This window comes from Lissotriton helveticus, chromosome 9 (assembly GCF_964261635.1).
Source record: "Lissotriton helveticus chromosome 9, aLisHel1.1, whole genome shotgun sequence".
Classification (NCBI taxonomy): Eukaryota; Metazoa; Chordata; class Amphibia; order Caudata; family Salamandridae; genus Lissotriton; species Lissotriton helveticus.
In genome coordinates, this window is record NC_136070.1 from 1,265,781,239 (window position 1) to 1,265,806,673 (window position 25,435).

General features: G+C 46.1%; 1 protein-coding gene across 2 annotated transcripts in view; it reads right to left on the reverse strand.

Moving 5' to 3' along the window:
* The window catches only part of LAMB2 (laminin subunit beta 2), a 301,168-nt gene that overhangs the window by 29,520 nt on the left and 246,213 nt on the right, over positions 1-25,435 (reverse strand). For both annotated transcript variants that reach the window (XM_078661826.1, XM_078661827.1), the window contains 6 exons: positions 21,878-22,062; positions 20,892-21,133; positions 15,681-15,884; positions 10,700-10,844; positions 8,971-9,178; positions 1,815-1,956 (listed from right to left, as the gene is read on the reverse strand). In XM_078661826.1, the coding sequence (XP_078517952.1) occupies positions 1,815-1,956; positions 8,971-9,178; positions 10,700-10,844; positions 15,681-15,884; positions 20,892-21,133; positions 21,878-22,062 (1,126 nt within the window). The remainder of the gene's footprint in view (positions 1-1,814; positions 1,957-8,970; positions 9,179-10,699; positions 10,845-15,680; positions 15,885-20,891; positions 21,134-21,877; positions 22,063-25,435) is intronic.

The following is a 25,435-nucleotide window of genomic DNA, read 5'->3' on the forward strand; positions in this document are numbered from 1 at the left end:
GGACGTTCGCTGGGAGCCTCACTGCCTACCATATCTGGGAGTAAAGATATACCATGACCGGCAGAACCTGCTGGACAGTAACCTAGGACTCTCTCTCAGATCCTTACGAGCCTGCGCTGAGTTGGCAAACGCTCCCGCTCACTGTAGCGGGCAGAGTGGCTCTGCTTAAAATGGAGACCCTCTCCCGGCTATTGTACCTCTTCATGGTGTGACTGATCTGGATTCCCATAGCAGTCTTCAACGAGCTAGACTCTTTGGTGACGTCGTTCCTCTGGGGCTCCAGTCACAGAAGGGTGCTCTAGCCAAACCACAGCACCCATCAGACGATGGAAGGCTGGCAGTACCGGAGATCGAATCCTATTATTTGGTGGCCCGACTCCAATGGTACACTCAGTGGTTAGCGAGTAGACAATCTCCCGATCGAGTAGTGGGGTCATTTGTCCCGGAACTCCCCAGACTAACAAGAGCATTCCTAAGAATTCGGAGGCCCTCAGGCGGCGATATGCCAGAAGTCAAAGTGGTGCAGCACTGTTTGATCCGCTGCCTGCAAAAAACACACACACAGATGCGCTACTTCCCAGCCATCCCTTCGAAGATGCTGCACTGCATACCTCATGGCAGATGCTGGGAAGGCCTGAATTAGTGGGGGGAGGCGGGAGTGGAGAAACTGGGTGATCTGTTTCGCGAAGACAAGCTACTCCAATTTGACGAGATTCACAAAGAATTATTTGATCTCTCCCAGGGCCATTTTCTGCTGCATAGAGAGGTGACAGGAGCTATTCGTGTGTATTGGAAAGCAGGAATGTCTGAGCCACATCACCACAACACCGGTCATTATATGATAAGGGTGGCGAGCACTCTAAAGGCAGTTTACAACCATTGGAGACCCTCAAGACTTGATGGGAGGAGGCCCTGGGGATCCCCATCCCAGAATAAGATTGGGGCAATACCTTAGTGAGGGTACCAAAAGTCTTCAGAAATGCATGATTTTAACTAATTCACTACTTTTTCCTACACAGAGCATACATAGAGCATACATGACCCCAAGCCACATCAACAAATACTTCCACACACTGGGGGTGGCCTACCCGAGATGCAGGACGATGGGAGCGGAGCTGAAGCACATGATTTGGGAATGCCCTACATGGGTACCTTACTGGGAGGAGGTCACATCAGTAGTAGCAAATACAATTTACAGGGAGGTCCCCTGCACAATAGGACATTGCACACTAAACTGGTTCCCCCATACCACCAAGATGAAGGTAACAAGTAGATTTCAGGACTTAGCTTTCATCCTAGAAAAGCAAGAGATTACGAGAAATTGGAAAGCCCATAGAGGGCCCAGAATGGTAGGGTGGCGAAAGGACCTGGAGAAATGGGCAGGTTATGAAGAGAAGCTAAAGGAGGAGTTTGGTCCATTGAAATAGCAAGGGCTTGGGAGACACTGATGGACTCCTTAAGGGGCCCAGATACACAAGACCCCACCCCAGAGGGCTCACCGGCGCCCATTCCCCTCTGCCTTAAGAGCCTTACTGTATCTGTATCCCCCTCCAACTGCGTGTGATGTGCAACTAGCATTAGACAAGGCGACCAGTAGTATGCTTGATCTCATTACATATCTGTTGTAAGACAGAACACTCATGAAGGCGGGAGTAGAGGTGGAGATGGGCTCATGCCAGTTATCTTTATTATACTATGTTTTGCTATGTACTGTGGAAAAAAAGTATTGAGTAAATTAGGACCCATTCAAAATGGCATCTGAAGTCTAATATTAGACGCTGTCTTTTTGAAATAAAGTTATTCGCATGTCTTACCGAACTCAGGGTCTTCTCTGTATCCCTGATATCGCCAGTAGCACTTTGGATGGCACCTTCGGCGGCATTTTGTGCCCGCTTAGCATCCTCCATTGCTTTCTTTGCAGACTCTGCAGTGTTCTTGACATTCTCAGCTCGGTGTCTGAAATACATGAGAGAGGAGATACAGACATTTACAACACGAGTGACTTTGGATATAAACATGCTACATAGTTCTAGTGACTTAACAAATATATAATGACTTATCCATATTCCATTTGGGTTACTATGGAACAGCGATAAAGTGAGCAGTTTTAAGTTGGACCTCTTCTTAACAGGGAACCAGTGCAGGCTGCGGAGGTGGGGGTGTATTGGGATCGTCTGGGCAGGTCCAAGATGACTGCTGCGTTAAGGATAGTTTGGAGGCGCTTGAGGTGGAGGGTGGTGGTTCCGACGCAGAGGGCATTCCCGTAGTCAAGACGTCTGGTGATGAGTGCTTGTGTGATAGTTTTTCTGGTGTCTGTAGGGACCCATCTGAAGATCTTACGAAGCATTCTGAGGGTGTTGAAGCAGGTGGAGGTGCCAGAGTTGACCTGTTGTCTCAGGAAGAGCTCGCTGTCGATGATGATACTGAGGTTGGGAGCATGGATGGTGGGGGTGAGTTCTGGTCCGAGGATGGAGGGCCACCAGTAGTTGTCCCACGGTGAGGGAGGTCTTTCAAAAAGGAGAACTTTGGTTTTGTCGGAGTTGAGTTTGAGGTAGTTGACTCTCATCCAGTTAGCGGCATCATTCATGCCTTTCTAGAAGTTCACTCTAGTGGTGTCCATGTCTTTGGTGAGGGAGAGTATGAGATGGGTGTCGTCTGCATAGGAGATGATGTTGAGACCGTGGCTGCACGTGAAGGGTCCTATCAGTGTCGTATAGACGTTGAACAGTGTGGGGATGAAAATGGAGCCCTGGGGTATGCCACTGAGGATGCTCTTTGGGGTGGAGCTGTATGAATGGAGGCGGATTCTGTGAGTGCGCTCGGTGAGGAAAGAGGAAAGTAGCTTGAGGGCATTGCCATAGATTGCCGATGTGGTGAAGTCTTTGGATGAGAAAATGGTGGGAGACTGTGTCAAAGACTGCGGACAGGTTGACAGGTCAGGGCTGTTGACTCACTGCACTCAAGGGTGGCTCTGATGTCATCCATGGCGGTTAAAGGGCAGTTTCAGTGCTGTTGTTTGAGCAGAAGCCGGATTGGGAGGGACGGAGAAGGTGTTTGGATTCCCAGTAATCTGTGAGTTGACAATTGACAGCTTTCTCCATAAACTTGGTCGGGAAGGGGAGGAGCGAGATGGGGCAGTAGTTCTTAAGGTCGAAAGTGTCCACTGTGGGTTTCTTCAGAAACAGTTTGACTTCAGCGTGTTTCCAGGATTCCGGAAAGGTGGCGGATCTGAATGCTAAGTTGATGATGCTGGTGGGCAGTGGTCCAATTTCCTTGTGTCTGAGGTTGAAGGAATGGTGTGGGCAGAGGTTGGTTGGGGCTCAGGAATGAATGGAGGACATGATGGAGGTTGTGGTTTCAGTGCAGAGAGGTGTCCAGTCAGTCAGGAAGTATGCCAGGAGAATGGAGAGAGGAGCAGGGACGTCCTGCTGTGGTGGTTGGGATTCGAAGTTATCGTAGATGTTGGAATCTTGGTGTGGAAGAAGTTGGCGAGTGAGTTGCAGAGGGACTGGGAGGTCTAGATGGTGTTTTTGACTTTGTCTGGGGAGGTGAATACTAGTAGATGACCACTGCCATATTTAGAGATCCCCGCCAGCCTGGTGAAGATCTCTGTTGCTTGAGAGGACCTGGTGCAATGGTGGCTTCTCTGATGATACTGTAGGTTTGCTGAGGGCTGCCATATTTAATGTAGCTTTTCAGCAAATGTGTTTGGTTCTTCAACATTAAATTCTCAAATTGGAAGATTGTTTTGAAAAAGAAAAACAGGATTGCCTGACACCCTAGGAGATTTCTCCTAGTGTACAGGAGCCATTTGCAATATTTCCTGTTCGTGACCAACAGGCTTTTCCTGGAACAAAACACACCATAACATCTGCCTTAACTAGGGTGGACGGTCTGTGGTACTTAGACCAATGGCCCGATGTCCTTGAGGTCATTTGTCTAAGGTTTCTGCTGGCAGAGTCGGAGGAGGCTCCTCTGGCAGGAGGAAGACAGTTTTCCCAACTTTTAATAAAACATTTATGACAGAGTTCCTTGCCAAGATCTAAATAAGGTCCTATGTTCTGATGGAATATTAGAAATGTTGACTGTTGGAACTCTGCCTTTTCTGCAGGGTCCGACCATATATGTTTGCCTTTGAGCTGAGCCCTATTTTTTCTGGCTATAGAACTAACCAGTGTGAAAGTGTTTGTGCTCCTCATTTCAACATGAAGAACGTGCTGTACACCCAGTTGGCATTTTTAAATGAACTATAAGTCCCTAGTAAATGGTACCAAGGTGTAATCCACTGTGTATCAGCTTTGTTCTACCAGACTACTGTGTCTGAGTTTGTTGGGGGTGTAGAGACTGCCTAAAACTGGATTTTAGTGTTAGATGTGGGAAGACACTAGGATATCGAGAGTACACTCTCCACACAACTCCAGCACTCAGATACCAAGTTTAGTGAGGCCAAAGACTTTAGCCATCTTGAAAATACCCAAAGTGGGTTCCGTCAACCCTGTGAACCTTTACGCAATTGGTTAGGGCATCCTCAGTGGTCATTGCCACCTACTTGCTAGTGCCAGGCATGAATGTGGAATCTCCAGGCACCCACATCACCCACTCCAGGACCTGTGAAAGATCAGAAGATGACTGAACCTGCTGTCTGAGAGAGACCTGGTAAGAGTGGAGAAGTCTTGACCTCCTCTCTTTCTTGTCCTCAAGGCAAATAATTGAACTTCAAGGGTCATAATAAGGCTCTATTTGTCTAATTTGTTTTGGTATTTTTATTGTTGTGCATTTCGACTTCATTACTGTTTTAGTACTGCACTAATAGTTTACACATTGCCTCTAGGATAAGCCTGTCTGCTATGTGCAATAGCAGACAGGACTGGACCCTGACGTGATTAAATTAGCTGATATCACAATCCCCTTGGGCTTAGCCCCTTTTCTTTTTGAACCTACGCACGATAAAGGCCACACCTTGGACCAGGTCTTTTCCTCTTCCTCTATAGAGGTGACTGCACTTCTACCGGTGCTCTGGACCGATCATTACCTGGTGTAGTTTTATATACCGGCCAACGAGAGACTCCGGAGCAATGCCTCTAGGCAGTTTGGCTCAGAGACAAGGGCGCTACACCAGGTGACCCCTGAATTGTTATCTAAGGCACTACTTGACCATCCGTGTCCGTTGATTGGAGATCTGGACAGCGACTTGGAATCCTTGCAGGATTGGTTTGAGGAGAGGCTAAATGACCTGGCCCCGGTTAGACCTCCTCGGCTACTATCTAAACGGGTCTCTGCCCCGTGGTTTACCGGGGCGCTGCACGCTTCTCGCAGGCAGTGCAAGGTGGCTGAAAGGACCTGGCGAGCCCAGTATAATCCAGAAGCCAAGTTCGAATACAGGAATATGGTCAAAACCTACCATCGAGCGATTTTGGTTGAGAAGAAAAGCTATTTCGCCAGGAGGATCGAGGATGCTTCGAACTGCGGCAAAGAGATCTTCTCGATCGTTAGGGGATACATCACCCCGCGGTCAAATGGGACTCAGTCCGCTCCTAGTCAGAAATGGGCCTCGGACCTGGCTGGTTTCTTTACCACAAAGATCAAGACGATACAGGAGTCATTTCCATCGCGGCCGGAGGCTGTTCTGTCTGGCCCTGATGCTGGCTCTGTCGCATCGATTCTCGCGGGACCTGTCCTTTCTGTTTTCCCGCCTTTATCTATGGCCTCCTCCTTGGCTCTGCTCGCCAATCTTAAATCTGGGTCACCGCTCGATCCATGCCCGGCCAAATTTTTGGCGAGGATGGCGGAGGTAGTTAACCCGTTGGTTAACCCTCTCCTGAATCGCTCCCTTAGCCTAGGTGAGGTTCCTGTGGCGTGGAAGCGGGCTATGGTCATTCCTTTGATTAAGAAGCCCGGTCTGGCTCCTGAGGTCTTGGCCAATTATAGGCCGATTTCTCTTCTTCCGGCCTTAGCCGAGACCCTGGAGAAGCAAGTTCACAGCGTGCTTTCCAATTTTTTGGAAACCAACGACCTGCTTCACCCTACTCAGTCGGGCTTTCGCCCTAACCTGAGCACGGAGACGGCGCTGTTGGAGGTTTCTGAGGCCATCAAGGAGATGCTAGATCTGGGTGGTAGAGCGATGTTGATCATGCTCGATCTGTCGGCGGCCTTCGACACCGTCCCCCATGGGGGTCTCCTCTTAAGACTTCATGAGATCGGTCTGAGGGGGACGGTGTTGAGATGGTTTACATCTTTTCTAGCTGGTTGCCGACAGTCGGTCTGGGTTTCCTCAGCTTCCGCCGAGATGCCGCCATTGGGAGTCGGAGTCCCGCAGGGCTCGGTATTGAGCCCGACTCTGTTTAACATCTTTATGACCCCATTGGCGGCTCTGGCGGAGTCCTATGGAGCCCAGATCGTATCCTATGTGGATGACACCCAGCTGCTCTTCACCTGCCGGAAAGGGGAGGACTTTGACGGAAAGAGTATCGGTGAGTGCCTTGGGGCTGTTTTTAAGTGGCTCCAACTGAACAGCCTCAAGTGCAACTCAGATAAATCGGAGGTACTCTTCTTCGGTTGTCAGTCCGACCCAGACTGGCAGATGTGGTGGCCGACGGACATGTCTCCACCGAGCCAGTCGTCGCAGGTGGCAAAGAATCTGGGGGTCAAAATTGACAACGTCTGACCCTCAGATCTCAGATCCTCACTCTCACAGGCTCGTGTTTTGGACTTCTCCGCATGTTGCGGAAGTTCTTTCCGCTGCTTTCAGAAGATCACAGGAGGATTGCGGTGCAGGCCTTGATCGGTTCAAGACTGGACTATGCTAACATCTTATATCTTGGCCTGCCCGAATACCTCCTGCAGCGGATGCAGGTGGTCCAAAATGCGGCGGCTCGCGCCATTTTTGGCTTGCACAGGCGAGCGCATGTTTCTGGCCTGTTACAGGCACTTCATTGGCTGCCTATCCGACAGCGGATAGTTTTTAAAACTTTGACTCTTGCCCATAAGGCCTTTTATTCCACTGGGGCTAAATACCTGCAGAGGAGGCTCAAGCAATATTGCCCGTCGCGATCTTTGAGATCAGAATCACAGCTTCTTGCCGTTGTGCCCCGTGTGAGGAAGGCTCGACTGGGTGGTCGTTCCTTTATGCTTCTGGCTCCTCAGCTTTGGAACTCTCTGCCTTTTTTGTTACGAAGCAATTCCAATTTGCTATCTTTTAGAAAGGCCCTCAAAACCTGGCTGTTTGCCTCTTAGATTTTACAAAACAATTAAAATTCTTTTTTTGTGTTTTCCTCTGTATTCTTTATGTGTTATGTTTGCTTTTAGGATGTCAATAAAGCGCCGGGACACTCATTGAGTAGCCGTGCGCTATAAAAGTCACAAAATAACATAACATAACATAACAATAGCTACCAGACAGTTGAGGTGAGGTTAATTTAGTGACTTTGAGGGCTCACCCTGGCAAGGAAAATGATTGATACCTGAGGTGAACACACCCCCCTGAACCATTAACCTTGTTTCTTACATTGATCATGTGAAATGAATCTTTGGGAACCCTTATTTCTCTGTGTTACCTATTTCTAGAGCTCACACACTGGTACATTGAGTCTTGTTTTCTTCAGTTCCACATCTGTACTAGCATGACTTTCTAGCTCATTTGTGAAAACCACAGCGTAAGCCAGAAAACATTGAAGGACAGGGCAGCACAGATTCATAAGCCATGCAGAAAACCATCCTGTTAAGAACAAGTTTATGATTGTTCTCTGCATAGTCTTCCGTATCACCTTCTTGGGAAGACCCCCTCCAACCCATGCTGCGGCTCCAAACATCCCACCACTTGATGGATTTCCTGCAACAATGTTAACGGCACATCAATCTCTATGATTTGTGGATACAAATGCAACGCTTGGGTCATTTATAATTTTATTATTCACACACCTGGTTTAAGAATCAGCTCCTATATCCTAGCAACATTACTAATGGAACTGACCATACAGCTTATCCTGACAATCTGAAAATCTGCTAAAAGTCGAATCACCACTTCTTCAATGAAGAAAGTTTAAAAAAACAGAACACTGTAGGACATATTTAACCAATGCAAGGAAATATCCCCATTGCAGATTGGGAGCCGTATTTAAGAAGACAAAAGTGGGTAGCACCACAGATTCCGATTGACCTTATGGTGAACAAATCAGTAGGAAGGAGACAAATAGATTTAATACCCGGCTACATTCAAATGTTTAACACAACCGTGTTGAAGGAATGTACCGAACGAGGGGGCGGGATGAGAGTGACACAGGTTGCGGTTTTAAGACGCTGTATTGTATGCCTTGAATGTATAATGAATTGTTATCATATTTCATGCCAATTGAACACGGCTATGTCTTCTTTGGGTCATTGAGCAAAGTTAATAAAAAGATTACAAAAAAAAAACGTGTTGAAGGAAAATAAAACCGGTTGAAGCTCACAACACAGATTGGTAATTCCTCCCTCTTTCTTATTTTTACTTCCCACAACCCACATTACGAGGCTCCTACTCCACAAACTAGAATATTACTGGACCAGTCCACTTCGCTTGCTGCAAATTATTCGGCTTACTCAATACTATACCATTCAATACAATGTGAATTTAAAGGTATATGTATTTTTTATCCCTCTGCAGACCTTTAATTCTGCTCTGTCCACCTGAACTATTTCCTGGGGGATACCCAACGTGGAGGCAGAAGGCCCAGGTCTACACCACAATTTTAGTCTAACCTCTATGTAAAATGTCCATTTAGATTAAATGTATGTAAATGTGACTTCTGTGCCTGTCCTGACAAGTCTGGCATGGACCACTATGGTCAGTAATGTTGATGGAAACATAGCTGAGTCATATGCAATCATGCTCATGTGTCTTGATTTACCACACACTGCTCCCTCATTGAGCAGTCAATGTGCTGCAAGGCCCAGAAGGGATCTGCCGTACCCCTCCCCCTCAGGGATGCTCACCTCGCTCTGCGGGCATCGTGCAGAAGCTGCTCCGCCTTTCGCACGTCTCCAGCAGTCTGGTCCAATATGGCGTCCACATTGGAGATGCTGTTTACACGGTCCTTGATCTCCTCCGCCAGGTGCCGGATCTGTTGAGGGGTCGCCGGGATAGAGAGGTCCAGAACTTGGCTGGCCACCATCTCAATGCTGTCCGGATCAGCGCCTTCTTCTGCAGAACACCAATGCACAAGGACAAGCATTTTAGTGACACTCCACATTATAATATCATCATAAACATTCCCTTGCAGCTACTAAACCAAAAAGAATGCATGACTGAGGGACAATTTCATAGATGACCCTTTGGCTTGTGCCATAATACTGTGGAGGAAATATCTAAACCCTGGCTACCTGGGTAGTGTGATGGGTAAATGGTTAGTAAGAAGGTTTATTCTTGCAGTAAACTAAGGTGCATATTCATTTCTTAAATTTTTCACTTTCTCTTTCGTGGAATGTAGGTTACCGAAAGTACTGGTCAGTGACAATTTAGGAAGTCTTGTTTATAGATAATTAATTTCCTGACACAACAGTGACTTAAAAGGCACAAAGGGCTGGGGCAGAGTCAGACTCCTTTTCTGCTCACCTATCTAGCCTTTCACAGGGAACAGTCTGTCAAGATGTCTTGGGGCCTCACTAAGGGCCTGATTATGATGTCAAGCGGAAAGCCAGCCGACAGCTCATCACAGGTTTTCCACCCGACATTATAGGTTTCCGTCCAACTGCTGTATTATGATACTGGCAGTCGGAGGGAAACCTGCAGTGGAATTTCGCTGTGGTTCTGACAAGCTCAAGGAGCCCGACGGCGCGTCGGTCGGACAATTAATCCCCAAATGCCTGCTCAGGCACAGTGGTCAGGATTATGATGTCTGTTTCGCAAAGCCTTTCCATGTCGGCCTTTTGGACATGAAAAGGCTGTCCGAAAGTAACTTTGGGGGCCCCTGGCAGGACCCCGTCCCCCGCGGCCTACGCTATGAAGCCTGGGGGGGCACCTATGGTGCCCCCCAAACATCCATGCTTCATGTGGTAGACCCCGCATGGGGCTGCCAAACAGTGCATGGATGTTTTAAAAGTGTGTTTTTTCTTTTGCGGCTTGTACTGCAGCCCGCGGCACAAGCCGCAATAGAAAAAATGCACTTTCAGACCGCCATGAAGGCTGTTGCATTGTAATAGTGGAAGCGGGACCACTGATTCCTTATCGGGAGGTCCAGTTTCCGCTATGATGTCGGTTGGATGCTCGTCCGAACGACATCGTAATTAGGACCGTAGAGTTTAGCTTAGTAGGAACAGGGCCATGCATTGGTGGCACTCCCGCCAAACTCACGGTTCCACCAGGCTTGACCAGCATCTTCGCCAAATTTGCTCCTGTTGCAAAAATGGTCTGCTGCTGCGGTGCACCTTACATATGTTGGGACGGCTGTCACAGGGAGGGCGGGGTGTGTTGAGGAAAATGGAAGTTCCTCTGATTTCTGTTGGAAGAGCTAAATCGGAAGCGACTTCACCACATTATCTCTGTGGTGGAGGAAATTTTTCTAGTCTATTCTCTCAATAGTGCTTCACCCAGAAATCAAAAGGCACAGCAGAGCAGTACCTCAAGCCCCTCCAGGTCTGATCTAAGTGTGAGGTGAAAGAGCCCTGCCTATTCCTCCTTACTCTTCCTCCCCCAGGCCCGTCTGCTCCCATCACGGGTACTCACGGTTCAGGAAGTCCTTGATCTGCTTGATGAGCTCCCGCAGGTCCTTGTTGGAGCGCTCCACGCGGGCCCTCGTGTTGTTGGCCTTATCCAGGGCAGCCTGCGCTTTAGCTTTGGCTTCATCCGCCTTGACCTTGACATCGGCCACCTGTAGGAATATATCACACCATGTATATGACACCATGTATTATTCACAGAATAACTCACAGAAAACTACTGCATGAGGCTTCTCCTGCAGAGGAGAGTGGTTTGGGGTAGGAGTGGTTGCTTCTTTTGGGGATGTATATGTTGCATAGGGAGGGATTGTTGCAAGCAAAGGAGGGGAAATACATCCAGCAACCTTCAGGCTAGAGTGGCAGGGGCCAAACCAGGAATAACACTTAAAAAAGTCTTGGATTAATGCAAGGAATAATCTTGGAATAAGGGGAAGTAGGTGTCTGGAGGCTTAGGATCATGCTGCCGCAGTAGACATGAGGGGCATATTTGCTCTCAGAAGTGGGGGGGAATATTCTCCTACCTAAAAACTGTAAATTGTTGTTATTCTCTATTGTAGAGATCTGGACTCAGGCTCTTTCACCCTAGCTTTTGACTTGGACATTATTTGTCTTGGTGGTTTGTGATAAATACATTAATATTATTTAGGGAGAGGCTGTGGCGTAACGGCCAAAGCTGCCGGCTTTGGAGCTGGGGATCCATGTTCGAGTCTCAACGTCGGCTCGGCATCCTGTGATTCTGGGCAAACCACTTAATCTCCCTGTGCATCTGGGCAGAGTCTAGAGAGCCTCACAGGCGATTAGCCGCTCTATACAAACCATAGTATTATTATTATTCATAGGGTGGGTTAAGAGTGACTGCCCAGCATTTTACTTATTAGTTAATTAATTTATTTAGAGATTTGTGAAGCACTACACATCTCACTAAACTTTTCCTTTACTTCAAAGTCGATTACTTCGAAGCACTCGAGGTGTACAGCGGTATGGCAAGGTATCCCATGCCAGAAACTCTTTGATCGCAACTCTTGTTCAGTGTGAAGTTCAGTTAAAGAAAATGTGAAAAGTTCAGTGTTCGAAGGTTTGCTGAGTTGCATGAACTTTGATTGCACCTCAGATTGGAGTTGAGAGCATTTCAAAGTCCGGGTCCTTGAACACCCAATGGTCTTCGTCAATGTTTCATCCTCCTAAATGGTTGTTGGTTGATACGATGCACGGACATTGAACAAAGGGGTTGGAAGAGGCATATTGGGGGTAGGTGTATTGGATCTTTGCCCGAGGAGGTCGATACAAGGCTTAGCATTGGGACTATCCACAAATTAAAGTCTTCCACAATTAGAATTTCATCTAGTCATCAAGGAATTAGGGGCATAGCCAGAGGTGATAAACCCCTGATGCTATGGGATAGCTATTGAGGTAAATGGTGCAAAGATCCGGATGCATTTGAAGGATAAGAATATATTACTGCGTGCTGTAGATAAAGGAAGATCCTGTCTAATTACAGACCCATTTCCTTGCTTCCAGCACCAGCAGATATACTGGAAAAATTGGTCAATCTCCAGAAACATAAAACATTCTTCATTTTCTTCAAGTTGGCTGTAGACCTAGGTGCTCCACACTATCTGCACTCCCTGAAGTTTCAGAATCTTTAAAGTTATTTTAGACTGTGGAGAAAATGGGTTCTGATTCTCTTGGGAATGTTGCCAGCATTCAACACGATCAGTCACGATATCCTTCTCCAACATCTGGCTGACAGAGGCATTCGAGGCTGTGCCCGAGCACAGCTCCAATTATTTCTAGACCAAAGGAAGCAGGTTTTCATTTTGGGGCTTTTTAAATCAAAGGAGAAATTGCTCAAATATGTATATATGTATATATCTCTTGGCTCCAATTTATTCACTGTAATATGTACCCCTTAGTACCCTTATTAAAGCATTTGGTAACTCCATTGTTTCTTATGCTGATGATACCCAACTTATTCTGGCCCTAAATAAGAACTCCACCAGTTCCGAACTAATTAAAAAGAATTGCCTCTCCGAAGTAATCGGACGGATGAACGGTAATTTCTTAAGATGTAATGCTAGGAAAACAGAAATTCTCCGCTTTGGAAATAACCAGTTCTCCACCTCGGATTGGTGTGGCCACACTATCTTGACATGCCCCATCTGCCAAAAAATAGAGCAAGGAACTTGGGAGTTAAGTTTGACAATGATTTGTCTTTCTGCCATCATGTTAACACTGTCTTGGGGGTCTGCTTTTCTGTGATCAAGTCTCTAAAAATGTTTTTGGACTTTCTCTCCCTCTCAGCAACAAGGACGGCTATTTACACTTTGGTCACCTCAAGACTTGACTACTGCAATAGTCTTTTCTTGGGTTTGCCCAAATATCTGATCCAGAAGCTGTAGATGGTTCAAAATGCGTCAGTGAGATTGTCTCTTAAACTTCTCCGCAAAATCTCCACTGAATGAATGAATGAATGAATGAAGCGGAATTTATAACGCGTGACTTAGCCCAAGGGCATCACTGCAGGGGGGTTATTGAACTTCATTGCATTCCAGTAGAAAAATAAAAAAAATTCAAATCCTTAACCATTGTGTACAGGGCTTTTCATGAACTAGCCCTAAATGTCTTTCAGGTCATTTTGTTCCCTACTCTCCCCATGTAATGCCAAAATCTAATAATAAACTGTGATTGATCCCGAAGTGTAGTTTACCAAAGGAAACATCCTTTACCACGCAACTTTTACCACGCAGTGCCTTTACAATGCAGGTTTTACAACGAAAACTATTACAACGCATTGCACTGGGGGGGGGGCTCTAGGATAGGAAATAGTTTTAATTTACTATCCAACACCTTCCCTACTATCCACGGGGACTGGAGTTGGAATAGTAAATTAAACTATTCACTATCCAGCACCCCCCAAAGCAATGCGTTGTAATGGCTTGGGTTGTAAAACTTGCGTTGTAACAGCATGCGTGGTAAAAGCATGCGTTGTAACAACGTACATCCGTTTACAAACCAAGAATGGCAGATCCATATCTGTTTCTGGGGCAAAGGCATGGAATAATCTCCTCCTCTCTCTACAACAAGCTGTCAACTACGACACCTTCAAAAAGCTCCTTAAAAAATCCCCAAAAATTCACACTATTCTCTCGAAAAATTTCAAAGGGACAAGCTTCTTTGTTCATTGACTCCAGCGCTGAGATGCCTTTCGGGGTGATTTTTTGCCTTTACAAATGCCAATTTCATTAATTCATTCATACTGGGCCTGATCCGTGGTGGACAGTAATTTTAGTAGAGATGGGGGCAGGGGGCCACACGCGTACACATACACACTCACTCACACCCATACATTCGCACACACGCATACGCACACACACACACATCCATTCACAAAACTCAGGGCCCGATTCACAGAACTAACTTAAGACAAAATACTAAACTTACTACTTTTGGTATTCACAGATGTTAGGATTTTGTCTTAAGTTTGTCTTAAGACAGACTTAAGGCAGACTTAAGTTAGGATTTTGTCTTAAGTCTGTCTTAAGTCTGTCTTAAGACAAAATCCTAACTTCTGTGAATACCAAAAGTAGTAAGTTTAGGATTTTGTCTTAAGTTAGTTCTGTGAATCGGCCCCTCAGTCACTCAAATTCACATACGTACATACGTACATGCATGTACGCACCAAACATGAAAAAACGAAACGTACCTTCACTACAGCCTAGGAGGGAAGCCTCGGAGGCCCCAGGAGGGTTGGGGCTGCTGCCTTATTGCATTGTCTGACATTAGGTCACCCAATGCGAGGAGGCAGCAGTTTCTCACTTGTCACAGAGGGGGATGGGGTCAGTGAGACCGCTGACCCCACCCCTCTCTGTGACGAGGTGTCAGTGACTGACACTCGGCCCTGGGCTTTTCAGGGCTTACAACTGAAGCGCCCAGGTCTGAGTCAATCAGTGATGCTCCCCCTCGTCACGAGGTGGAGGGCCTCGAGACACGTTTGCCAGGTTGAGGAGGCCACACCCACAGGACTGTGAAATACTCAGCCTGGCAAAGCTCAGGCAGCCAGGAGTCTGCGCATTTAGCGCGTGTCTAGGCCCTGGCTGCCTGACCTGAACAAGAAGCATGTCAGTCAGTTCGACTTTTGTTCAGCCTGACAGACACTCTCCTTGTAGTGAACATGGTGGGGGTCATGGCCCTTTAGTCCATAAGAGAGAGCTGATGCTTGTCCTGATTAAGTTTCCCTACGAGCTCACTCCTCTTTCCACCTTCTGTGGTCCTATCCCTCCCAAAGAGTTTGTTTGCTTTAGTGTTTCTGTTCACCCTCCTGATTTGTAGATACTTTCAACCCACAGAACAGGCACTCTTTCTCCACTTGTCTTGAGTGTAACACTTAGATATTGGACTTCTGTCTAAACCCATTAGTGAATAACTAAATATATCCTGAGCTAAACAACAGTGTATCAGAATAGATGAGTAAATTTCAAAAGATGAATAATCTTCAAATCTTCCGTTTATTAATTCCGTCTTCCTTCTTAAACACACTAACCGCCAACACGTGTTTCGTCTTGGTATAATCAACCTTAGACTTCTTCAGGGCTATGATTCGAATAAAGCAGGACTCTCCTTTGTTCATGAGAGCATATAAGCGTAAAATTTATTCCACGAAGGCTCCTAATTCCAGTATAAATAACGTAATTTCCAGTATAAAATCTTCATCAGTTGGCCTCCGAGTATCTATCCTTATAAGTTGAGAGAAGATCGTACGAAGAATGTGTACAGTGGCGTGTAGCCTGATTTGTAGGTACTTTCAACTCACAGAACAGGCACTCTTTCTCCACTTGTCTTGAGTGTAACACTAAGATATTGGACTTCTGTCTAAACCCATTAGTGGTTAGAATGGATAATTCTAATTAGTCCTGAGAAGTTGTTTTGTAAATATGTACCCAGACAGGTCTGATTTTCTGATAGAAAGATTTAAACATCTCAGCCCTTACCTTTTGGAAAAGATCCTCTACATCCCCCATGGCCTTCTGAAGCTCATCTTCAGCGTGCCGTGCCCGGTCCAGTGCATTATCTGCAGTGGCTACTGCGCCGTTGCAGTTTAGTCCACCGCAGTGTCTTTTCCCTTCGTCGTCACGGCAGCCAGCTCCACCACAGGGGCTTTCTGAGCATGGGACATCTCCGGGAGCACCGCAGACCTGTAAGAGAAGACCATCACCTATCACAATGATTCACAAGCCGGCACCGGCACTGTATTACTGGAGGGTGGGGTGCCCCCTTTCTGCCTGATTCAAAGAGTGAATATGTTGCAATGGAAATGGCACCCTTCATGGTGTATTCCAAGAGCCCAACTGGAAATATGTGGTATCCTAGTTATTGATTTTAGACATGCTATCACGCTAATCTAGCATCTACAGTCTCTCTGGAAGTGGTTTGTGGTGGGAACAATCACAACTCATCCTGAGACAGCCAAAACCCAGCCGCGGCAGTGGTCTGCGACCAATTCATCCTGTGCATGCCCGTATTACCCAGAAGAAGATTGGCCTGTGAATGGCTATATTGCCCAGAAGAAAATCAACCTGGATACGGCAGTACTGCTAAGAGATGAGCTGGTGCGTCGCTAAAATGCCGGAAGGAGATTGGCTTGGGTGTGGCTGCACGAATCCCAGAAAACCTGCCCACGCCTTGCCCACCTGTTCCACACTGAGATTAAGTTGAGCCTTCTGTGGGGATCACCATTCCCGCCTTCCCTTCCTTCACCAGTGACCAACTGAGACGTACATAAGCAGGACTGCTGAAGTCGTGTTTGCCGGATGGGTGCCCACAGCCAAAGAGGCAGCCCCTGATGGAACTACTGATGAGTGCGGCTTCTATAAGTAGCAGGAAGGAGTAGATGCTGCTGCTGGAACAAACTATTCCACACTGGATGGTAAAAACAGAGCAACTGAACTGTTCGGGAACTACAACTACTGACCTGTGCGAGACTGAGCGGAAATACATTAAGGGGGTAGATTTGCATCCGAGGAGTAATCACACTATGGCTTTAATCCCAGGGGTGAATCGCCTAGACCACAACAAGGGAACCAGGAAAAGACAGAGCATAGAACTGCAGCCCTGCCCAACAGCACCCAGGACACAACATTGTGCTTTGCCTATGTGTGTGCCTAATATTCCATTCTTGTGTGCATTAAAGGAAAATGCTAATTACCAGTATGCATCTGTTCTTGGCATGTAGAGCTGTAGATTCATATACTTTGCATAGATCGCCATCTGGTGTTGGGCTCGGATGATTGCACTTTGTTTTTGTCTTGGAAGAAGTCTTTGTAGTCACGAGATAGGTGGCTCCTCCTTATGGTGATAGTGCGCATGGTACTTTTCTTTCTTAAACGATAGGCACTGGGTTGGACATTCAATTATTGTGCTGCGGTATGGCTGAGTCTTGAGCTTGAGCACCTCCACCCCACGTCCCAGAGAAGCCTGTCACTACTTGCTATTTCTACCATGACAGCCAAGTGCTGAAGGGATTGTACTTGGCCCAGTTTGCAGAGCCTACTAAGATAGAGCCCCTGATACCAGAGGCAAATGACCTCACCTCGCACAGTTGAGGCCCATTGGCCCCGGCTTGCTCCAACGGGGTCTGCTAGACTGTCTCTAGAGTGAGACATCCCCTTCTGACTGGTTCAAAGAGTGACTGTCTCTCAAATCTTACTGCACCCAAGTCTAAACCTCAGAATTGTCTTCCTTGGTACATTTCTTATGCGTAGGATTAGTGGAAAGAGGCATTCCTGAAAAAACATGAACGTTTTTAATAAATCGTAGGTGCACGCCTAGGACTTAATGTACACATTGGCTATGAATCTGGACCCCTATATTTAGACGAACTATCATCACCATTGCTTTCAAAAAGGGGACTAAAGTTCGTGAGATAATCACATAAATGTCACTTGCTAAATGAATCATAGCTTTATGTCATATATCTTATCTGTCTTATACTTCTCTTTCTTAGTCTACTTTCTTCTTTCTTAGGTCTTTCTATTTTGCTGCAACCTACTCAGGACTTTTGATTATTCTTTACAGGTTTGCGTAAAACAGATACACCGAAGGCTTTCATTTAAATGTGTTTTGGCTAAACACGTTAAACTGGAGGGTGAGCTGTGCATGAATATACTGAACAGCAAATGTTTACCCTTAGGTACGTAGGTGGTAGGCTTGCCAAAACCCCTTAGGACTTACTTGGCACTTCCATACATAGAGTACACATTCTACCTAGCACCAAGGTCACACATGTGGGCATGTTTTTTGATAACACCTCCATCTTCCAAATGAAGAAGGGGTCTCCAGAGCTTTCCTTCTCATTTGGATGTTAATTTGCTGCAGGAGATTTGCCGGATGGTGACCTCATGTTGCGGCTGTTTGATCGTGTGCAATACTGGACGACTCTATCAGACACCATGCCTGGCAAGCAGGGTCAAAGCGGCAATGACTACTTGATTAAAGAGGAGTTCGTCTGTCAAGCTCCGGCTCTGATCTTCCTTGAGTTGTTGAGTTGGAGTGGATGTTCACAAACTGCTTGGTGACCCTTCAGCCTGGCGGTCATCTTCTAACCGTCTCAGGGGATGTATGATGTTACAACGCGATCAAAATGATCGCTGTACATCACAACGCAGCTTTTACAACGCAAGTCGTAACCACAACCTGCGCTGTAGGGTGCTGGACTTAGGAATAGTATGATTTACTATTCCAACTCCAGCCTACGTACAGTAGGGAAGGTGTTGGAATAGTAAATCTACTATTCCTTAGTCTAGAGCGCCCTCCAGTGCAAGTCGTGGTAATGACTTGCGTTGTAAAATCTGCGTTGTGATGGCACTGCCGGGTTTCGCCCGTGTTGTAAAGGTTGTTTACCGTCTCAGGACCTGCCTCAGGCTTTTGCTGATCCACGTTGCCACCACGCTCCTCTTTAGAAGAGTCAGGCCATTCCCTGCTTTGCTCTCTTCAAGGACCACAAAATATCATGCTATGTAGAAGGGCTTGTTCTTATGAACTTTGGTTATTCTCAGGTTTGATAGAAAACATGCACTTGTGGGACATTACTATTTGCAGCTTACAAGCACTGAGAGGAACTTCTGCGTGGGAATCCACAAACAGCGACTAAAACTGAAACAAAATGCTGTTGTAAGGAGGTGCTATGACAACGGTTGCTGTTTAAAGCCCAAAATATATCCTATAAATAGCTTCAGTGAAGATAAACAGGTTTGTCAAGACTTAAAGAGAACTTAAATAGCCGAGACCTGCTCCCTTTTCATTCCTTGCAGCATGAAGCCAGCCTGTTCGGACTTCGCAGATATTTGGATTCTTTTTTTAAGTTCCCTTTGTAGCTGAGTTACATTAGTTTTGTTTTATGCAGAGTGTTGTTACCTCACTTCTTCCACACTCAGCACACACACCAGTTGTGTGTGTAGTCGCTCTGCATGAACAGCACAAATGTTCTATCACATGCAACAGTTCATTCTCCCAGGTTCCCCTTCAGGAGGTATTTTAACATCTACAACTGAACAAATGAAATATGAAGGGATAGACAGAACTATGTGCTTGGTGCATTTCTGCTTTATTTAAATCGCTGAAATTGTTCCAGCTGACTTTAAAACAACCCTCAGACTTGTAGACATATTTCTTCTAGTTGGGCAGTTAGTAATTTCTACCTTCCTCCCTTTCTAGAACTCCTAATCTTACTTTAGAATTTGTTTAGCCTCTTTGGAGTTTGTACAGAAAATAAAATAAAAAAACTATAACCTGATACATTTTACCAGATAAGTTGAATTACAGTAAAAACGTTTTTGTGTACAGATTTTCATTTTCTGAAGGCACACATTTATCAGCCATGCACTTGTTTTTTCGTAATGGAAAAGTTTCATGCGATTGACATGCCTGCAGCTATGCATACTTTCTTGTTCATTACTTTGGCCTTCTGTGCCCATTGGGTGTTACTGCCTGATTGACTTCAGGCTATGAATAGATTTGAGTCTGTTTGCCACCCTTAGTTTCAAGCTAGTAAGGGGCCTCCAGATAAGGACAGGCTTGGGCAGGCTGGGTAGTGTCTGCTCTGCCCTTGTGCTACTGGTAACTGATGTGTTCATGCTGTGGGCAGGTTTGGGTATCTTAGATTGTCTTTATGTCTCCTAATAGAAATTGATGGGATTCGGGATAAGGGCAGGTTGGGGTAGGCTGGGTAGTCTCCTATGGGTTTTCTAGTGATTGATGGATGGGCATCAGGCTGGGGATGTTTAATACTTTGTGTGACCTTTGTGTTCACTTTCAGTATTTAAAATAATCACCAGGGGCTCATTTAAAGTTGCGTCTGTCAAAAATTGACGGATGTCTGTCCCACCTAGCTCATTTCACCAAAAACCTTGTACATAATTTCATTTTTTTTTAAATTAATTACTAGATACATTTTGTAAGTAAATAAATATATATTGGAAAAGATATTTTTGATAAATAAAATATGAATAATCAATGTTACAGTGGGATAATGTTTTTTTGAGGTTGGATGTACTACTTGTGTATTCATTGATTGTTAAGGAGAGGTTCTTTGTTGCTATTTTTGACTTGTTCCCTGGTTTCCTCTCCTTATATCCAGTATTTCAGGTACCCTCTTGTGTTTCTGGTGAAGTAAACACCCTCACCGGTGCTCAGCTGCATGGCCGACCAGCCAGTATTGTTTATATTCTCAGAACTACTCCTGCCATGGTCGGGTGAAGGTGATCTAGACAGCTGCAAACCCCATATGTGATGGGCCAGCTAAAAGTTGTGGTGGCACTACAGCTGCTTGGAGCCCTGCTCACCAAGGTACGCGGCCAGGAGCCTGAAGGTGATAGACAGCTACGTGTACATATTGTCATCCTTATGTTATATATTTTGCTAGTGAGTGATGGATCTCTGACTACGGACAAGTACTTTTGGTATGTTGGGTAGGCCATGTGGCCTATTAAGTGTTTCCTGTAAAAAAAGACATCAGGCAAAAGATTGGTGTGGGTATGTCTGGTTGTCCTTGGGGCTTACAGAAATGGAAATGTTGCTAGTAGTTGATGGACAGATGGCATGGAAAGATTTGGGTATGTTAAGTTTCTTCTGAGACCCATTAAATACCCTTTAAATACTCAGTCACCTGGACATTAAAGCTGTGTTAGAATAATTCCCGCCCTCACCTTTTCATTGATCTTCTTCAGGTCGAGCATGTCCGCCTTCGCTGTAAGATCCACCAGAGACTTGCGATTTGCGGCATTCTTCTTGTTGAAATCATCCCGCTTCTTCCCTATCACCACGTTTGCCTTCTCGCGAGTGTTGGCGGAGTCACTCACGGCACTTGGCACATCCAGGGTGGAAGCGTTGGCTTGGCGCTCTGCCTCGCGGGACTTGGCGTGAGACTGGCGGATGCTGTCATAAGCTCCTAGATCACAAGACAACGCACATGTAGCAGAACAATACAACAGATTCTACTGTTCCTACTCTAAGGGACGACCCCTCGGGCTTGGCATGTAGGCATAGTTGGTGAAGCGTAGAGTGATAACAGCTTATAATGCATTCGGCCTCAAACAACTGAAGCTGAAACTACAATACTCCCCGTCCACAAATAGAACACAAATACTTAGATGGAATCCTTAGAGCTGTAATAGGAATCTAGTATTCACAGATGCTACTACACGAAGCAATCACCTAGGCAAATACTCCAACTTCAGCTTTACGGACACATAGCTTAAGCTTCCTCATAGCCAGCCCGTATACCATTTAAAGACCCCAACGGTATACTTTAGATTGCAAAGTCTGTGATTTCACGTGTCCAATAACTCATCTTTTAAAAGTAGGGCGAGGTGTAGGAGCTGGTGGCTTGAGGGTGTTATCAGTCCCTGTTTGTTACATGTCTGCAGATAGAGCTCTCAGTGACACGTCCCAGCCCAGCCAGGCAATCATGACTACTGGTCTGCGGGGAAATCTGTGTTTGAGTAATAGTCGAGTCTATACCTCCAGAGCGTCATTTTAGTGACAACCTCTTCCACACAAGCTCTCTCATCTCCCCTCATCCCTAAGTTGCATCTTCAGGGACAGAAGGCAAGAAGGATTTTTGATGTCTTCAGATCCCTGAGGAAACCACTCATTGCCGCTCACAGTTGGTCCCCTCCTCTGTGCCACTTACCTAGGAAGTTGGAGTTTTTCAGGACATCCAGCTGGTGGGAGAGCTCCTTTGCAGATGTGTTGAGCGCCCGTGCATCTCTTTCCAGCGAAGTCAACTCGTAGTTGGCCGCAAAGTTCTCATCCTGTACCTCGGTGAGCTCACCCTCCAGCTGGGTCAGGGCTTCTGTAGTCTCAGTAATTTTGTTTCTGTGGTTCAAAAAAGAAACAGATCAGTGGTAATGTAAAATGGGGCTGGACTAAGACTAACAACAAGATTAACACCAGGGGCCTGATTACGAGTTTAGTGGACAGGGTTACTCTGTCACCAATGTGACAGATATCCATCTGCCAAATTACAGTTCCATTATACTCTATGGAACTTGTAATATGGCGGACGGGATATCCGACACGTTCGTGATTGAGTATCCCACCCACCAAACTCGTAATCAGGCCCGTAGAGTGAACGTGAGAGTAAGAATAATACAAAGAACTTTAAAATGGAGCTCTTCTGTCGCTTCCAAATGCTCTAAGTAACAGGTTCTACTGAAGCTATGGAGCTGACGAAGAATGAATTAGATTATGATTAGGTAAGACATTTTTTGAAAACAAACAAGACTGAAAATATATATTACATACTGGCAGTCACTAGTAGCTAGTTATAGTTAGTACCTATTTTCTTAAGGAAAAGTGTTTTTTGACTTGTTATACCTTTAGCGCAGTTTGACGAATCTTCCCAAAATTGTACAATAAAGGTGACCATCTGCTTCTAGTTGTGCATGGAATGTTTTGGGGAGATCTGTCAAGCGGGCGCTGAGAAAAAAGGGAGGGGGGGTCTTAAAACTGTGTTTCCCATGTTAATTCCCGTAGAGATTTTAGACATGACTACAGAACGAACCGCTGAACGGAATTACACCGAGTTTGGCAGAAAGCTAGGTCTTAGTCCAGAAAGTGTGCTATTCATGATTTGGTGTAAATTGGTTCAGTAGTTTCTGAGATATTAATGGAAAAAGAAATATACACCCACTAAAATAACCCACTCAGATACTCATATATCCACTCAATACCCATGTAGGCAGTCCCACACTCACACACCCACTGAGACACTGCCACACACACTCACTGACCCACTCAAACACTCACAGCCAATCACAGACCCAACGAGACACTGTCACACCCATTCACTGACCCACTCAAACACTAACAGCCAATCGCAGACCCAACGAGACACTGTCACACCCATTCACAGACCCATTCACTGTCACACCCATTCACAGACCCACTCAGACACTGTCACTCCCACTCACAGACCCATTCACTGTCACACCCACTCACAGACCCACTCACTGTCACACCCATTCACAGACCCACTCAGACACTGTCACTCCCACTCACAGACCCATTCACTGTCACACCCACTCACAGACCCACTCACTGTCACACCCATTCACAGACCCACTCAGACACTGTCACTCCCACTCACAGACCCATTCACTGTCACACCCACTCACAGACCCACTCACTGTCACACCCATTCACAGACCCACTCAGACACTGTCACTCCCACTCACAGACCCATTCACTGTCACACCCACTCACAGACCCACTCACTGTCACACCCATTCACAGACCCACTCAGACACTGTCACTCCCACTCACAGACCCATTCACTGTCACACCCACTCACAGGGCCCACTGAGATGCTCTTACACCCACTCACAGACCCACTTAGACCGTATAAAGCCCACTGATAGACCCACTGAAACACTCTCAGACCAACTCACAGACTCACTCAGACACTTACACATCCACTCACTGACCCACAAAACCACTCACACACCTACTCACTCACACAAACTCTAGCACACCAATACAGCCACTCACACAGCCACTTACTCACCCATATATCCACTCACATACCCAGTCACTGTTTGAGTAAGTGGCCACTCACTCCCACACCCACTCGCCTATAGAGGCATTTACACACCCAGTCACTCACATATACAGCCACTCACACAGTTCATCACTCACTCATACAGCACTCACACATCCATTCACTCACCCATACTGCTTTTCGGATACCTACTCCCCAAAACAGCCACTCACTCACACACCCATATACTCACTCATACAGCACTCACACACTTACTTACCCATACAGTCACTCAGATACCCAGTCACTCAGGCATACAGCCACTCATCCATCCATACAGGCACTCACACAATCCCTATCACACCCATACAGACACTCACACACCCACTCACTCACCCATAGAGCCATTCACACACCATTCACTCATACATACAGCCACTCACACAGCTCATCACTCACTCATACAGTACACACACATGCATTCACTCACCCATACAGCCTTTTAAATACCACTCATCCACACAGCCACTCACACACCCACTCACTCACTCATAAAGCACTCACACACCCACTCACTCACTCACCCATAGTCACTCAGATATCTAGTCACTCAGTCATACAGCCACTCACTCACCCATACAGGCATTCACGCAACCACTAACTCACTCATATTGCCACTCACACATAGTCACTCACCCATGCACCCACTCATAAACCCACTCAGACACTCTCACACTCACTCACAAACCCTTTCAGGCAGTCTCACACCCACTGATAGACCCACTGAGGCACTCTCCCACCAACTCACAAACTCACTCAGACACTTACACACCCACTCATAGTCCCACAAAACCAGTCACACACCCACTCACTCACCCATACACTCACTCACACAATCCCTAACTGGCCCATACCACCACTCACATAGCTACCCACTCACCCATACCGCCACTCACACACCCAGCCACTTACTTATACAGCTACTCACTCATACACCCACTCACTCATCCACCCACAGAGCCACTTACACACCCACTCACTCACTCATAGAGCCACTCACACAGCCACTCACACACACAGTCACTCACACAGCCCATCACTCACTCATACAGCACTCATACACTCATTCACTCACCCATACAGCCTCTCAGATACCCACTCAGGCACACAGCCACTCATGCACCCAGCCACTCACCCATAGAGCCACTCACACACCCAGTCATTCACTCATACAGCAATGAAATAATGTCCTATAGAATGTCCATAGGAAAGTGTTCGGAAGGAATGAACTTGTTTATTGGCCAAAAGTCGAGGATTGGCTGGAGGGAGCCATACTATGTTGGCATTTAAAAGTACAGGGAATACACCCCCTTACCACATTGGTGTGCATGTACTTGTTCTGTTGCCCCATTTTTAGGTTGAGCGATCGAGACCTCTTGTTTATTCTTTAGTATATACTTATATGTGTATTTACTTTGTGGGCTCTGGAGATTAGCCCTAGGACTTCCGCTTAGGGACTTTTTTTTTCTGTTTAACTGCTTCAATTTACCTGTCTTGATAGAAAATGACCAGCAGAGGTCAGCAAAATACCAGAATGGCTTTCTGCTGAGGGACTTTATTTTTTTTATTTTTTTGGCAACTACCTCTATTTAACTTTCTTGATAGAAAACCACCAGCAGAGGTCAGTAAAATACCAGAATCACTTTAGCA